The 16,103-nt window shown below is 46.0% G+C and overlaps 2 protein-coding genes across 3 annotated transcripts in view; one reads left to right on the top strand and one right to left on the bottom strand.

Moving 5' to 3' along the window:
• LOC135821371 (dynein axonemal heavy chain 10-like) overlaps window positions 1–16,103 on the bottom strand; it is a gene marked incomplete at its 5' end in the record, with an annotated part of 60,509 nt that overhangs the window by 25,663 nt on the left and 18,743 nt on the right. Inside the window, 1 exon segment of the mRNA XM_065334442.1 lies at window positions 1,149–1,314. Coding sequence (XP_065190514.1) covers window positions 1,149–1,314 — 166 coding nt within the window.
• LOC135821370 (uncharacterized) lies at window positions 8,073–9,661 on the top strand. Of its 2 annotated transcripts, XM_065334440.1 has the most exons (3): window positions 8,073–8,228; window positions 8,307–8,531; window positions 8,686–9,661. In XM_065334440.1, the coding sequence occupies exons 1-3, from the start codon at window positions 8,073–8,075 to the stop codon at window positions 9,472–9,474; spliced, it is 1,170 nt and encodes a 389-aa protein (XP_065190512.1). In that variant the 3' UTR covers window positions 9,475–9,661. The 2 variants fall into 2 exon arrangements, with proteins under 2 accessions (XP_065190512.1, XP_065190513.1); XM_065334441.1 differs by lacking the exon at window positions 8,307–8,531.

The following is a 16,103-nucleotide window of genomic DNA, read 5'->3' as shown; positions in this document are numbered from 1 at the left end:
TTCATATTCAACTCGGATGGTGAGCCAATGAAAATATGGTGAAAAAGGAAAAGGACAAAATATTACGAGTTATGACTAACTGTCCACCAACGTAACCAGATCTTATACAGTCGGCGAGTGCGACAAAATGGCACGTCTCAGTACTCCTTGTCAGTTTTGTGCCATTTTGTCGCACTCGCTGACTGTATAAGATCTGGTTACGTTGGTGGACAGTTAGTCATAACTCGTAATACTTTGTACTTTTCCTTTTTCACCATAACTTCTTATTATTCACTAGTTTGAGGGAAAGATGCAAACGGGAATTATTATGGAGCACACATTCATAGCCGAAGCCAATCAAATGAGGTGAGGGTGATTAGGGACAGCCGTGGCAAGCTTAGCAAAGAGAAACGCATCAATGGAAATAATGAAAATGATAAAAAGAAGAAATTGTGATACCGTATTATCTCTAATATAAGCACGGTCCTTTAATTTTTCAATGTACCTCCGCCCCATGCTATTAATGGAGATGGTCCTTTATTGGAGACTGTTCCATTATTATTTCAACCTCATTTCAGAGGCATGTTGCCATGCCAAATTCATGTCAGACACACACATTTCAGGGTTTTTTTCGCCGGTACAGATAATGAATTTACACAGTGTGCTTATAATGGAGACTGAGCACTTTATTTTTTGAATGCCACCCCAAGGTGTTCTATTATTGGAGACGTGCTAATATTGGAGACTGTGCTTATATTAGAGATAATACGGTATGTGTGGTTGGTTGGATGCGGTGGGCGAAGAGATCACTCAAACGAAATGGAATAGAGAAGTAGACAGGATGGCAGCAGCAGCAGCAGCAGCAGCAACAAGAACAACCACACAGACTAAGTTGCAAAAGGCAAAGTTTCACACACGAAGCAGTCACCAAAGAACAGGATGGTCAAGTAGTGAACACGTGCGTGCGTGTGTGTGTGTGTGCGTGCGTGTGTGTGTGCGTGTGTGTGTGTGTGTGTGTGTGTGTGTGTGTGTGCATATGCATACAAGGACAAGACCACGAGACGCAGTGGAGGAGGAGAGGTATGAAGCAGTTGCAGGGGAGAAGAGCATCACAAGCATATCCGTCCTGCACTTGACCCCCCCCCCCCCCACACACACACATACCTTACCTGCTTCACCGAGATACCATCAACGTCCATATTCATGAGCGAGGAGAGAAATCCAGACTCGGCCATCATTCCCTTGGCAGTTTTCCAGTTGATTTCCTTGAAACCTTTCAGAATGAGAACACACTCGCAAACCTTCTGCACGGCCTTAGCCGGCTGTGCAAACGATCTGGTGCACAGGCAAGGGAAGAACAAGAGCGAGAATAAAAACGAGAACAGGAAGGAGAACAAGAACAAGAACAAGAACGAGAAGAAGGAGAAGGAGAGGGAGAAGCAGACCGATAACTACCGTATTTCCCGGAAGTTAGTACGTACTAACTTTCGAACTTAGCAGCCACATGAGTACTAACTTTCGGGGGTGGTACTATCTTTCGGGGAGTACTTTTTTATCGGGGGTAAATGACACGCAGTGGGAAGCCTGCGCAACTCTAGTGTCCGTGCATATGATGTATGTACTGTACGGTGTCTGCACATGTAGGACGGGTACGAACTTACCATCTTTCGGGGGGAACTGTCTTTCGGGGTGATAACCTCGGCAGTGGAAAGTGTATTTTTTATAGGGGGGTACTAAGTCATTGGGGAGAACTTACTTACGGGGAAATACGGTACTGCTGTGGACATGAAAATCAGGTCGCACGTCTAGCGGCCCCGGGGCGCTGGCCATCCAGCCGGGGATAAGCGGTACACACATGCATCAAGATGTGCCGCAGCGTGCTGATCGCATCGGATCAACATGTGCACAAGGGAGCCCTATACATACCGCTAGATATGGTATGTGTGTGGATCCCTGATGTGCACTGCATGCAACGACGTTCTGTACGCGCTGAGGGCGCCGGCCCCGGTCATTCGACTCGATTTCCATGTCCACGACATTAGGATAAGGAGAAGGAGACCGAGAAGGAGACCGAGAAGGAGACCGAGAAGGAGAACAACAAACATCACATCACAACCTGCCCATAGTGTCCCAATCACGCTGATCCAGCATTCACTGTACATTTAACGTACATGTACATGTGGTGACGTCGGTGGTGCTCACTTAAAGCGGAGGAACTGCTGCTTCCCGTTGACCAGTGAGAACCGGTGAGAACCAGTGAGAACCGGCGAGAACCGGCGAGAACCAGTGAGAACCAGTGAGAACCAGCGGGTTGGGGTGCATTTGTAGGTATGAGCAGCCACACTATTATCGCCATGGTCGATTATGGTTGTTGTTGTATACTTTATGGTTGAACCGACTCGACCCCCCCCCCCCCCCCCAGTAGGAATGGACGAGCGGGTTCTGGGCCAGGGGGCGCCCGGGTCCCAAAAAATGGGGTATTATTGAAAAATGGGGTACTAATAGTACCCCATTTTTGCGGTGAAAATTATTTTTGGCCCGGTTTTTTTGCGGATAAAAATATGTGCCAGGGGGTGCCCCTACCTCAAAAAAAAAAAGGGGGGTATTATTGAAAATATGTATTGGGGTGTTATGCTCTACCCTAAACAATAAGGTAATATGGTGTCATGATTTGGAATTCTACATGTATCATTAATTTTGATTTTTAGGGTGTGGGTAATATGTCCTACCCTACATCATAATATTGCATTCCGATGTCTAAAATATTACTATTTCAAATGTCAATGTTATCTCACTTTTTCCAATTTTATATTAATCAGAACTCATAGTTTTGCAGTATTTTGACTTGTAATTTCAATTTTTCGGATCATTTTCCGGACCCCACCCACCCCACCCCGCCTCCCCTCCACCTCCCCCAGGTATTTCTCACAAGTAGCTCGTGTTCACAAACATGGGAGAGTCAGATGTTTAAAATACTTGTATTAACAATATGCCTCACGGTTGACACATGACGATAATAAGATAACAGCTTGCTCTCTACGAGCAAAGAGATACAATGAAAAGAGAGAGAGAGAGAGAGAGAGAGAGAGAGAGAGAGAGAGAGAGAGAGATAGAGAGAAGATAGCACCCATTTTGTTCACCCAGGGGATGGCTCACGCCTGGTAGGAAGAGAGAGAGCGAGAGAGAGAGAGAGAGAGAGAGAGAGAGAAGATAGCACCCATTTTGTTCACCCAGGGGATGGCTCACGCCTGGTAGGAAGAGAGAGAGAGAGAGAGAGAGAGAGAGAGAGAGAGAGAGAGAGAGAGAGAGAGAGAGAGAGAGAGAGAAGATAGCACCCATTTTGTTCACCCAGGGGATGGCTCACGCCTGGTAGGAAGAGAGAGAGAGAGAGAGAGAGAGAGAGAGAGAGAGAGAGAGAGAGAGAGAGAGAGAGAGAGAGAGAGAGAGATAGCACCCATTTTGTTCACCCAGGGGATGGCTCACGCCTGGTAGGAAGAGAGAGAGAGAGAGAGAGAGAGAGAGAGAGAGAGAGAGAGAGAGAGAGTCTAGCAATCAAAGATATCTTGAGAAGGTACTACCCAGGAGCGCTTCCTGGAAACTTCGATGATTGGAGCTGTATTCGAAGCCTGAATCGTCACAATTGGTTCATCCAGGTCATCATCGGCCTTACGCTTCCGGCTTACTACATAATCACACGAGACTTCCGGCATCTTCTTAGGATATCCTTCATCGTCGATGTCGATCGTGCCGACACGCGCAACAACACGGGTTATCCTCGTCGACATCACTGAGAGGCGGACAGATTTCGTCGTCGCTTGTGAATCCCCGTCTTTTCGAAAGACCTTGCGATCGTTGAGATCCTTGATGACACGGATGAGTTCCTGAGCTTCGATCTGCTCTCCATTTGCAAACGTCTCTTCGACAATATCCAGAACACCTGCAACCATCATCACGTTGTACATCGATCTTCGTCCGTCGTCCCAGCAGCGGAGCAGTCTGCCCGTATCTCTCCATGATGATGATCCATAATCCTCTACACCATCAACAACGATCTTCGGTAGACGCTGGTGTTTCTCACCGCTCACGAGAACGCGCGTCGACACCCTGCACAGATACTGTGCAATCTCCATGGGAGTCAAGTCCGTCCGATCCGGGTGAAGAAGCATGGGTCTTAGCTCGTAAGCTGTACCCAGATCGGTGAGTAACCGAACGGTTAATTCATCTTTATTACTACAAGAAAATAAATAAAACTTCTCTACATACGGTTCGGATGTTGACCAGGCCGACATCTTTGATCTGGTAGAGAGAGAAATTCTGGAGACGGTACTCGATCATCCAATGGACTCAAAAATGAATTGTGAACCAAAAATGAAATTATATCAGGTTTTATAGGTCCCGCCAAGTCCCGTCCCGCCGGGTCCCGCCTCCGGGAAGGTGACGACCTTGGAGAACACGGTGAACACGGTGCGCGCCAAAAACCAAAACGTTGCTCGCGACATGTCGTGTCTTTTTTGGTTCGGGTTTGGAATCTTTCCATTGACATAAGTCAATTAGTTTTCCATCTATGTCCGTAATCGAAAGGTCCATGAGGTGTAGAATTTTTCTAGCTTTCCTCTCGTATAATTCTTTTCGACATACAACAATTCTTTCTCGAACTTTTAGCTGCTGGAATACCGGATTCATCTTGACCTCAGATGCACAGATCATGCATCCATGCATTGACGTCACAGTACATCATTGCAGCACTGATTTCACTGTGAAGTGTGGAACATGGGTCAATGCGCGATAAAAGGATGAATGTGATTTCAGCGGGAAGTGCGCTAATTGGTCACATGTTTTCAGCGGGAAGTGCGGTAAGTGGTTAATTGTTTCCAGCGGGAGATGAGTGGATTGGTTAATTGAAAAACAACCAGTTATTCCGAATTCAACTATTACGAAAACCCTATAAAAATAGATCCTCGGTACCTTGTCAAGCCATTGTGTGGTTGTCCGCCACCACCCCTGCTCAGGATGGAACCCATTCGGAAGAAACCTCGTCAGTCTTTTGATGTAGTGAGATCATCTGATCTGTTGCAATTCTTTAGTTATTGTCCTGATCAAGAGTTTGCAGATGTACTAAAGTTTTTCTCTCATGTTCTACCGTCGCTGGAGCTGCTTCTTGAAGAGAATATTGAGCAATGGGGTCAGTACAAGTGTTCTTTGGTAGTTCAGGTGGTGATGCAGAAGCTGAATCCTGCTACAGGACAAATGGTTTCCAACACATTCTTCTTCCGATCGAGTACAACGCTGGTGCTCAACACCATGGAGCTGAAGGACCTTCTCAGTAGGATGATTGCTCAGATCAACGCTCGTCTTGATGATTTCGTTCGTCATGGATCAGGTTGGGTAGTTGAACGGATTTCCTGTTTACACATCGAAATGTCACGCTACTGTGTACTTGGAGGAAGTTCGTACATCCCCTTGCCACCGGAGTTGAAGTCGAAGAAGGCCATTGTTAACGTGCAGAACACTGACAACAAGTGTTTACTGTAAGTATAGCAGTGGGGTTTCAGTGTGGTGATACGGTGTATGGATTGAACTGTATGACGCCTGTCCATGTCTTATGTCATCCGTACTTTAGATGGTCAATACTGGCTGCTAAATTTTCGGCAGACAAGTCTCATCCATGTCGTCAATCGTCGTACGCAGAACATGCGGATACTGTGGATGTGAGCGGCATCGAGTTTCCAGCAAAACTGGAAGACATACCAGTCATCGAAAGACTGAACGACGGTCTTTACATCAACGTCTTCGGATATGAAGAGAAAGTCATATATCCGTTAAGAATTTCTCAGCATCCGCAGTCCGCCATCAATGTATTGCTCATCCAAGACGAACGCAATGACGTGGAGGTGCAGCACTGGGTGTGGATAAAATCATTCAGTCGTCTTGTTGCTACTGGAGCACGTCGAGCACATTTCGTCTGCTTCAGATGTCTCTCAACACACGTCACGGAGAAGGCATTGAATAATCATATGATGTACTGCAGTGAACATCCTGAAGCCACGGTGAAGATGCCAAAGGCTGGCGATAGAGTGATGTTCAGGAATGTGAACAAGCAGCTTCAAGCCCCATTTGTAAGTAGAACATTTAATCAAGGTGAACACACTGTGGTCTGTTTTTTTTTTTTTTTTTTTTTTTTTTTTTTTCTTTTCTTTTCTTTCCTGCACATGTTTCTTGACTCTGATTGTTCACCTTTCTGCTGTTTTACTCGGTGTTGTCTCTGCAGCTATTCCTAATTCTCTATCTGTCTTTTCCGCTGTTTTACTCGATGTTGTCCCTGCTGCTATTCCTACTTCTCTCTCTCTCTCTCTCTCTCAAATGCAGGTGATCTATGCCGATTGTGAGGCCTTCATAGAACCTCTGTCCGCTGACAAGAAAATCGGTCATTCGACATTCCAAAAGAACAAGCATGTAGCCTGTTCCTGTTCGTACATTGTAGTACGATCTGATGGCGTCGTCACGAACCGTTTCTTCTACCGTGGAGAAGATTCTATGTTCTGTTTTCTGCTGTCACTTGAGCAAGAGGAGGAGACTATCCGTGATGAGCTTCTAGCATGTAATGCTGGTCAAATGATCATTTCAGAAAGTCAGCAACGTGAATTTGAAACGGTAGTCTCCTGTTGGATCTGTGGTGAAGCGTTGGGTAGCGATCGTGTACGTGACCACTGTCACATCACCGGTGCTTACCGTGGTGCAGCACACAACCATTGTAACCTGAACATGCGGATTGAGCCGTTCAAGATCAAGATTCCTGTGATCTTTCATAACTTGAAGGGATACGATTCTCATCACATCATATCTGCCATTGGGAGAACGTCCACTGATGAGATTACGTATGTGAACGAGAAAGGACAAGAACGGGTACGTTACATATGCGTGGTGTGTGTGTGTGTGTGTGTGTGTGTGTGTGTGTGTGTGTGTGTGCGTGTGCGTGGATCATGATGTTTTTCTAAGAAGGAAGATCATTACTATGTTGGTACTCATATTCACGTTTATATGATTGATATTCATCTTTACAGCTGCACCTTAAAACTGTGTCTCCTCTTTTTCTTTCTTCTCAGACCAAGCGTCTCGGTGCTATCAAAGTGATTCCCATCAACAGTGAAAAATATGTCACATTCGGATGGAGACAGTTCCAGTTCATCGACAGCCTGGCATTCTTGAACACCTCCCTAGACCGGTTGGTTTCGGCCACACCACCAGATGCATTCGCCCTTCTATCCGCACGATTTCCAGACGAGGATGAACGCAAACTGTTGACACGAAAGGGTGTCTACCCGTATGAATATATGGGGTCGTACGACCAATTCGAAGAAACGCGTCTACCACCCAAGGATGCATTCCACTCAACGCTAACGAACACGGTGAGTAGTGTGATAGATATAGTAGATCTTTCTCTCTTTCTTTTTTCACCATCTTACTTCGAAGTACTAAAATAAGCCAAGATGTGTTTGAACGCTTCCTACAGCTTCATACTAAATAATTGATTGTGTGGGTGAACTACTAAAATAAGTTCGTTGATTTGTTTTTCTTTTTGGTGTACATTTTCTATTCCCTAGGGTATCAGTGATGAAGACTATGCCTATGCGCAAACAGTATGGACTGTGTTTGACTGTGAAGATCTAGGAGACTATCACGACCTCTACCTGGAGACTGATGTGCTGCTGTTGGCTGACGTTTTCGAAAACTTCAGAAGAACTGCTCACGCAACCTATGGATTGTATCCCGCTAATTACCTCACCTTACCGGGATTTGCCTGGGATTCGCTGCTGAAAATGACGAAGGTGTCCCTTCATCTCATTTCCGACATTGACATGTTCAACTTCATTGAGCATGGCAAAAGAGGTGGCATAAGCATGGTGTCCGCTAGACACGCCACCGCCAACAACAGATATCTATCGGAGTACAATCCAGACGAGCCGTCAAGCTTCATCCAATATTTAGATGCGAACAATCTATATGGATGGGCCATGTCTCAACCCTTGCCCGTGTCGGACTTCTGCTTTGAAGCAGTGATGGATGATCTTCTGGAGACGGTACTCGATCATCCAATGGACTCTTCGACGGGATACATGGTGGAGTGCGATTTAAGGATTCCAGATGGTGTGCATGACATGATGAATGACTATCCGTTGGCTCCTGAGAAGATGAAGGTGACACGAGATATGCTTTCTCCATATCAGACCCACATGGCAGAGAAACTAATGGTAAGTCATGGTCTATCTGGTGGATATGCTTGTATTAATCTTCTAAGGTTTGTGTATATCTATACTGTACTCTTGTAGGTGACCGGTTTGGAAGCGAAGAAACTGGTACCAAATCTACTACCGAAAGAGCACTATGTTCTGCACTACAGAAACTTGCAGCAGTATGTGTCCTTGGGTGTGGAGATTACAGATGTGCATCGTGTGCTCTCCTTCACACAACATCCATGGATGAAGCCATACATCGACACTAATACTGACCTGAGAAAGCTATCAACTTCTGATTTCGAGAAAGACTTCTATAAGGTGGGTACTCCACATCATGTGTGTGTGTGTGTGTGTGTGTGTATTTAGCGATAGTGTGGGATCTAGTATGTACTGGAAGTGTGAATGACCTGAAGATAACAGTTTTCTTATTGTTGTTTTTCTTGTCTTTTCTTTGTATGCCTGTTTATCGTAGTTGATGAACAATGCTGTATATGGCAAGACCATGGAAAACGTTCGAAACAGAGTAAACATCAAGCTCATTCGTGAACAGGATGAAAAACCACGTCTCCAGAAAAGCATCAACAAACCTTCGTACATCCGCAGTGTAGCCTTTGAGAACGATCTGATAGCAATCGAGTTTGCCAAGACAAAGGTGACTCTCAATAAACCCATTTATGTGGGTACAGCCATCCTCGATCTGTCGAAGCACTTGATGTATTCCTTTTACTATGAAGTTCTCCTACCCCGCTATGGACAAAATGTACGTTTGCTCTACACTGATACTGATAGTCTGATCGTACATATTCAAACGGATGATCTGTACACCGATATGTCAAACAACATAACAGCCTATGACACATCCAACTATTCACCATCCCACCACCTGTACAGCACGGTCAACAAGAAGGTGGTAGGGAAGTTCAAGGACGAACTAGGTGGCAAACCCATCAAGGAGTTCATTGGTTTGCGGAGCAAGATGTACGCATACCGCTGTGAAGACAACGACGACAATGGCAAGCGTGCCAAAGGTGTGCAGAGAAGCGTGTTGAAAAACACCATAACCGTCGATGATTATCGAACATGTCTCGTCGAGGAGTCTCAGCTGAAGAGAACAATGAATGTTCTTCGAAGTCGACGACATTGCATTCACGGAGAGGAGCTACACAAGATTGCCCTCTGTGGATTCGACAGTAAGCGTTACATTCTGGAGGATGGTATCAACACCCTGGCATTCGGACACAAGGATATTCCAAAGCACTGAGGGATTTCCACACATACTAGAGCATATGTCATATCTTCTCATGAAATACATTGTAAATACTATGCGATTCATAATATTCACGTTAATCCAAAGCATGAGCTACATTGTACATATGAAATGCTAATACTTTTTGAGATCATTCACATCCTTCTTTGTTAACCAGGTATGGAATTTTTCGTCTTGATAACCCTTCCATTTGACGAGCCGACTGTTCTTGTTGTATTTCAACACCTTATCGAATCTCAATCCTGTGTGTCTGGCATGTTGTAGCTCAGCTCCATAGAACTGTCCTTGAATGACTTCTCCCATCAGGTCTTGAACACGATAGGTGTGGGGTACAGTGGGTAGGACATCGTTTACCACGAACACTTCCTCTGTCCAGTTGGGCGTGTACCCTTTCTCGAAATGACGTTTAGCCACAGCCAAACGCACATCATCACCCACTTTGAATTTAGCTGGTGATTGCTTCGAGTGTACGTCTGCATCTTTTGGTTTTCCATCAAGAGAAGCTTTCGTGGGACTCATGCCGATACTGCGATGTTTCGAGCTGTTGTACTTGACCATAAGCTGAGGAAGGACGTCAAGATACTGTGTCGTAGCTTTCTCCGTGAAATGGCGCCACATTCTGCCTTTCAGTGTTCTATTGAAGCGTTCCACCACCACGGCTTTTCCTTCGTTGTGGGTGCTGTACATGATGATGTTGTGATCCTTGACCCATTGCTTCATTGTTGCATTGTAGAACTCCTTGCCTTCGTCTACCCATAGTTTTTGTGGTACCCTGTTCGATGTTTTCAGGATCAGGTCGAATGCATCCCTGACAGCAGAGCCAGTTTTGGTTTTCAGGGGTACTGCCCAGGCATAGCGACTGTACAGATCGATGACGGTCAGCAGGAATTTGTAGTTCTTGTTGCTTCGGGCAAACCGTTGCATATCCACTAGATCGGCACTCCAGATGTGATCCACAGACCTGCTCTTCACCTTGCGTCTTTTGAAATGCACTCGTCTGGGTTTGTGCAATTCGTTAGCCAGTTGCGTGTGGAATGGTGTGGACTGCGACTTCTTCTTCTGTCTTCCATCATGAAGTGCTTTTTGCACTTTCGTATCCCACAAGGCTCCACCACCTCGCAAGGCACCTAAACTGAGAACCAGTTGATCGTTTTCCAGCTTTTCATCCTCATCGAAGACTCTTCGGAAAGTTCGAAGTGCTTCATCCAGACCATATTTGGAAAATAGCTTTCCCATCAATATGGCATACCATCCACATACTGCTGTGCTTCTGTCTTGAACGGCTTGGGTGTTGGTGATGATCTTACAGTCAGCATAGGCTTCTTTAAAGAAATCGCACAGTGCAGGTTCAGTGTAATCTTGCTCCATAGTGTATAGACTGCGTCCGAAACTGTCAAAAACCAGGATCACGTTTTGCTCGCGACACACGGTCAACCAATGATGTCCACCTTCCGGTGCATCGTACACCGGTAGAACGTTGTCGGTGTTGACGATACAAAAGTCTCCATTGTTCAAGGGTGGTAAGAGATCGTAACTTGTACACCCCACGAACCCTCCAACACCATTCAATCTTCCTTTGATGTCGGCACTGCTGAGAGGGTAGTCCATTCTTGATCATAGCCTGAAAATTTTCGCGCACGTGATCACATTGAACGTCCACTCAGGATATCCTTGATGATACGAGTGATCCTGCTTTTATCCTTCAGAACCTCTTGAATGAATGATGCATCGTCCACCATCACCTTTTGTGCTCTGATCATGAAATGCTCGGGATGGATCAATTTTGCTTCAGTTGTTCTACCATACGTAGAAGTCATATCGTTGAGATCTTGAAACTTGAGCTGCGATCCTGGTACAGCTAGCACTAGGGTGGCTAGTTCATGAATCTTTCGTTCTGATCGAAGGAATCCATCGACATGTTTGTGGATTCCCACCGCACCCGCTATGGTTGCAAACGGGTACCTGGACATGTAGATGCGATTCGTCTCGTTGACCAGAGTAGTGTAGTCGTTCATCGTCTGCGTCTTCAGGGCATCCGCAGCCGCTTCCACCCGACTCCTGAACCTCAGTCGATCTTCATCGTAGAGTTGCAGCAGTTGTGATCGGCTTGTGAAATAGTTGCTCTTCAAAAAGGTTGCCGGTATATTTGTATGTCGGAGGAAACTGTCCAGGATTTGTAGGATCCATCGGTCAAATTCGTGGTCTTGTAATAGATTGAAAGGCACTGATGTTAAAGGTGCCTTTCTCTTCTTCCTGACATCTGCAACGGAATCGCGAACTTGATCGGTAGTGGAATCATAGTTGAGTATGTTGGATGCAATCACATTTCTCACAGACGGGTAACTGATGTGATCGGGATTGTTTTTGAAGTGGGTGTCATATAGACGCTTTACTCGCGGATCAGCTTGCAGTTCCAACAGGGTGGAGGTGCTCAAACTGTGATCTGGCACTTGGGAAAGAACTTTCTTAACGCTTTTCAAGTATGCATTGTAGTTATTACCTCCTTTTTGCCGCATGAGTGGTGGTATACCGAGAACTTCCCACGAATTTACTCTCTTCTTGAGGATGTGTTGAGGATGTTTCGACATAAACTGCAAGGTTTGCAACCTTTTACGCTTGGGTATCGAGAAGGATCCCTTTCTGGACCCCACCCTCTGTATACTGCTCGGTAGCCCATTTGAGAATTTCACCGTAAGATGCTCCATTCTTATTCATTATTGGAATTTTTTTTTCAATGTTTCGGCTAACTTTTCGGCTAACTTTTCGGCTAACTTTTCGGCTAACTTTTCGGCTAACTTTTCGGCTAACTTTTAGGCTAACTTTTCGGCTAAACACGCACATCAACGAGGTTTTTATTCAAAAGTCACCTTTAATGCAGTGTCTTCGCAATACGTGTAGTACTGATTAGAAGAGCAATCAATGGTTAGGATAGGTCTGCGACACACCGCCAATAACTTCTCATACAATCTAAAGATAATGGATGACTTCGTGCACAGACCACCAAACAGAGTATTGAGATAACGCTTGATATTGCTTTTATCAGTGAAGCGAAATAGATACATAAAGTTTGCATTGATCTTCATGTCCTTAATGTTATCAAAGCTCTGAGAGAGAAAGAACACGTTCAACTTATGATGATGACTGTACATGGTGAAGAACTTGTAGAGACACTCTCTTTGACTGCCGTGCTTCAAACCCATCACTCTGATGTCATCAATGATCACATAGGTGTTAGGCTGGAGATCCATGTCTTCGATACACTCGGGCATGGTGCTGTAATGCTTGAAGGATTTGAGGCTTGGGAGACGATACTGATCGGCCGGCGTGTTGGAGATGACAACTATACGCTCAGGTTGCACACGTTTCAGGAGCTTGATGAGAAAGTAGGATTTACCCATGTTGCTCTGTCCCAGAAACAATACGTTTTGACCCCAGGATTTCAGAGCAGGAATGATTTCCGTGAACCAATCCTTAGACTCGAACTGAAGACCAGGAATGTGCAGCCCGTGTCGAGCAGTGGCCGTGGTCGGAACATCGTCGTTCCTTACGGGACTAGTCTTTTTCTTCCTCCCGATTTCCTGTCCAAGGAGCGAGATAAAGTCCATGATCAGATGTTGTAGGATGGACCGATGTGAGCGGAACTCATAGAAGACGGTCCTGCACTGTTAATGTTCTGTCGAATTTTTTGAGCAAATGGAGTTTCAGGACGGGTTAGGGATCTACGAGGTGCAGACAGGAACGATGAAGCTTCGTCGAGGGCACGATGTCCTAGTTTTTTGAACAATACCCTTCCTTGTTTCTTTATTCCTCGTGCCCTGCGGCCTTTGGAGCGAACTTGACGAGCTGGTTTCTTGGTTTTTCGAGATGCTCGTTGACGAATCTTCTTCGGTGCATGCCGACGACGACGACTTTTAGTGCGCTTCATGGCACCTGCTGAGCTTCCCTTCCTTACTCCTCTGCCGAATATTTTATCCATTACGTTGTCACCCAGTGATGCCATGGTACCCATGGCCAAGGGAGCAGCCAGATTCGTCAGGAGTGGTATGGCCTTGGCGGCTAATCCTGGTGGAATGGCTAGACCTCCTCGGTGCATGGCAGGGTTGTAAGCTGTTTTCATTTGCGTTTCCACAATGTCTCCGGACTCTCCTCTCCCCAAAAGCATGGGAAGAAGTGTCATTCCTGCCATGGCAGCCAGGGGTCCAAGTCCACCGCGTTGCATTGCATCTTGTTTTGTCGTGGGTTCCGCCATCTGTTTTTCCATCTCATCCGGTCCAGCACCGATTAGGTTTTTCCAGAAGCTCTTTTTCCAGAAGAATCCACCGTGTTGTCGACTCGATGTTTTCAAATCACCACCGTAGACACGATGTCTGGTCTCCAGGTCACCACCTTCCATGATGCCCTTTTACTACTAGGTCGGAATTAATTCATACAACTTCGGCTTTGATACCTTCATCTTTGCTCATGGTGTACAAGTACTTGTCCATGCAGAGAAGGTTGACTTTGATCGAGGCGCCATTTTCGCTAGGTCTCCTCACGGGGGCGTTTGTCACGTCGCTAAATTGATAGTCGATGGACAGATTTCCTCTCGATCTTGGATTGTCTGTGGTCCGATCCAGATTCAAGTTGATAGGCACCATAAAGTAGTGATTGCAGTAATCTGCAGCGGTGATGGGGATTTGCGTTCCATACGTCTTGCCGAAAAAGTCTTGTACCAGATTGTAGCCACGCAGGTAGGAGGATTTGTTGTAATCGTAGAAGTATTGCCCTTCAGTATTACGACTCACATCCCACTGGAACTTGAGCGGGTTGTCAAAGAGCGTCTGGTCGTTGACAGTGACACGAAGTTGACTGAGATTTGCATGAATCATGGCCAGTCTGTTCGAAGAATGCGATGCTTGACCTCCAGCCAATGCTGGCTGTGTACCATGAGTCAAATCTGTGAAGAACAGGATCATCCTGCGTGGAATGTCCGCATTGTGAAGCAGTTCCAGTGTACCAGCATCATCTGAAATGCTCTTTTGTATGAGACGAGGGCACCACGTGTGGAAATAGAGTTGTTTGGGAAGACGTACACGATCGGTGAGATTGGGTTCCATGCGATAGGTAGTGTACACAAAGTCCAATTGGAGTAGATCGATCTCAATATCACCGACGCTCAGAGCACTGTTGGCACCACCGCCTTGATCGCTAAGCATGATGTATCTGGAAAGCTCGGATTGTGGCAGATCAAAGCGAAGCTTCACCTGTGTACCCGGGGGTAACCAAGCATCGTCCTGATTGAAAAACGGTAGGAAGGGTCTCAGCTTGTACTGAAACCGTCCAACAGCTGCACGAAGTGCATTTTCCTGAACCGTGTTGGAGAAGCCTTCGTTGGTGACAAGCTCGACGGTGGGTGCACGCCTGAGTGTGAAATCATCGACGAAATCCGGTGCTTGTGCTGCATTAGCGTTTGCAGCGTTTGTTTCGAAGGCATAGCCATGCTTACGCTTCACACCAAGTTGATAGGGTGTTAAATCCACACCTCTCAATGCTCTTTGCGGATCCAGTTTCTGTAGACCGTAGAGATCCGAGTCCACGTACTGAAGGCGTTCGCTGCTGCTTTCCATTAGACTGAGGATATGCTGAACCATTTGCATGTCGGCAACTTTACTCGATTGCGTGACCTCTGTTCCGTTGATCTCCACTCGAATGTTCTTGAACCACGAAAAGGCTGGCGACGTGGTGCAAACCCATCGCGTGTAGTCTCCAGGCTGGTTATTGAGATTGTTTTTGACACTATAGCGCATTTTCACGATGAAATAGCTCTCCCCCAGAGCAATGAAATTCGGCGACGAGATGTCTAGTTCATTGTTCAGGGATGGTGGTGATCGATCTGCTGTGGAAAAGAGTCGTACTCCGCGTCTACCCTCAAGCAACGAGAGTTTCTTCTCCGTCCTGTCGAGGATGTTCTTCTGAACGATCTTCGTGTTGGTCAGGAGTCCCGTGAAGGACTCCGGAGCTTGTGGTGAGTATATCTCCTGTGCCATTCTTGTGAGTCACATTATAATAGGGGTGAATTTTTTTCAAAGATCCAATATCCAGTGTCTTGCGAAAGTCGTTCATCATCGATATCAATCGTTGATGCTCCTCGTTAGTGAGCTTCCCATCTTCAAGAGTAATGCCCAATTCCAACATGAACGAGTCTTCAGCTCTCTCCATCTGCTGCAGTTGTTCGATACACGTGATAAGTTGACGTTTGGTGTCGAGAACGTGTTTACCAATGCATGCCATGATCACGCCGATAATCGTGCTACTGATGGCGATGATTCGAATGCGATGTTCTCCAGATACGGCACCACTCCCTTGAAGAATGTTGAGAATGGTTTGAATGAGTATGAGAAAGGACAAGATTGCAGTGTTGTAAATCACGTACTTCTCCCGGCAACGCACCTTTTCGCTCTCCAATTTCTTTCGTTTTGCTATATCCTCCACCATGTCACGCACGTGACGGACACGAACATCTGGAAGATCCATCTAAGTAGTTGTGTTGGTGATCCGAAGATCAAGGTAGACGGGATATCCGGAAGTAATGTGTTCACCGGTGTTGAATTTCAACCAGAACGAAATGCTAGTCACGTTTTCGT

This window comes from Sycon ciliatum, chromosome 7 (genome assembly GCF_964019385.1).
Source record: "Sycon ciliatum chromosome 7, ocSycCili1.1, whole genome shotgun sequence".
Lineage (NCBI taxonomy): Eukaryota > Metazoa > Porifera > Calcarea > Leucosolenida > Sycettidae > Sycon > Sycon ciliatum.
Note: the sequence above shows the minus strand (reverse complement) of the source record. Positions and strands in the feature narration are given on the sequence as shown.

Excerpts from the sequence above, each read along its gene's own strand:
- LOC135821370 (XM_065334440.1), top strand. The coding sequence starts at position 8,073 with ATGGACTCTTCGACGGGATACATGGTGGAGTGCGATTTAAGGATTCCA. Across the intron at positions 8,229-8,306 it reads ACATGGCAGAGAAACTAATG|GTGACCGGTTTGGAAGCGAA; the intron begins GTAAGTCATGGT and ends GTACTCTTGTAG. Across the intron at positions 8,532-8,685 it reads TCGAGAAAGACTTCTATAAG|TTGATGAACAATGCTGTATA; the intron begins GTGGGTACTCCA and ends TGTTTATCGTAG.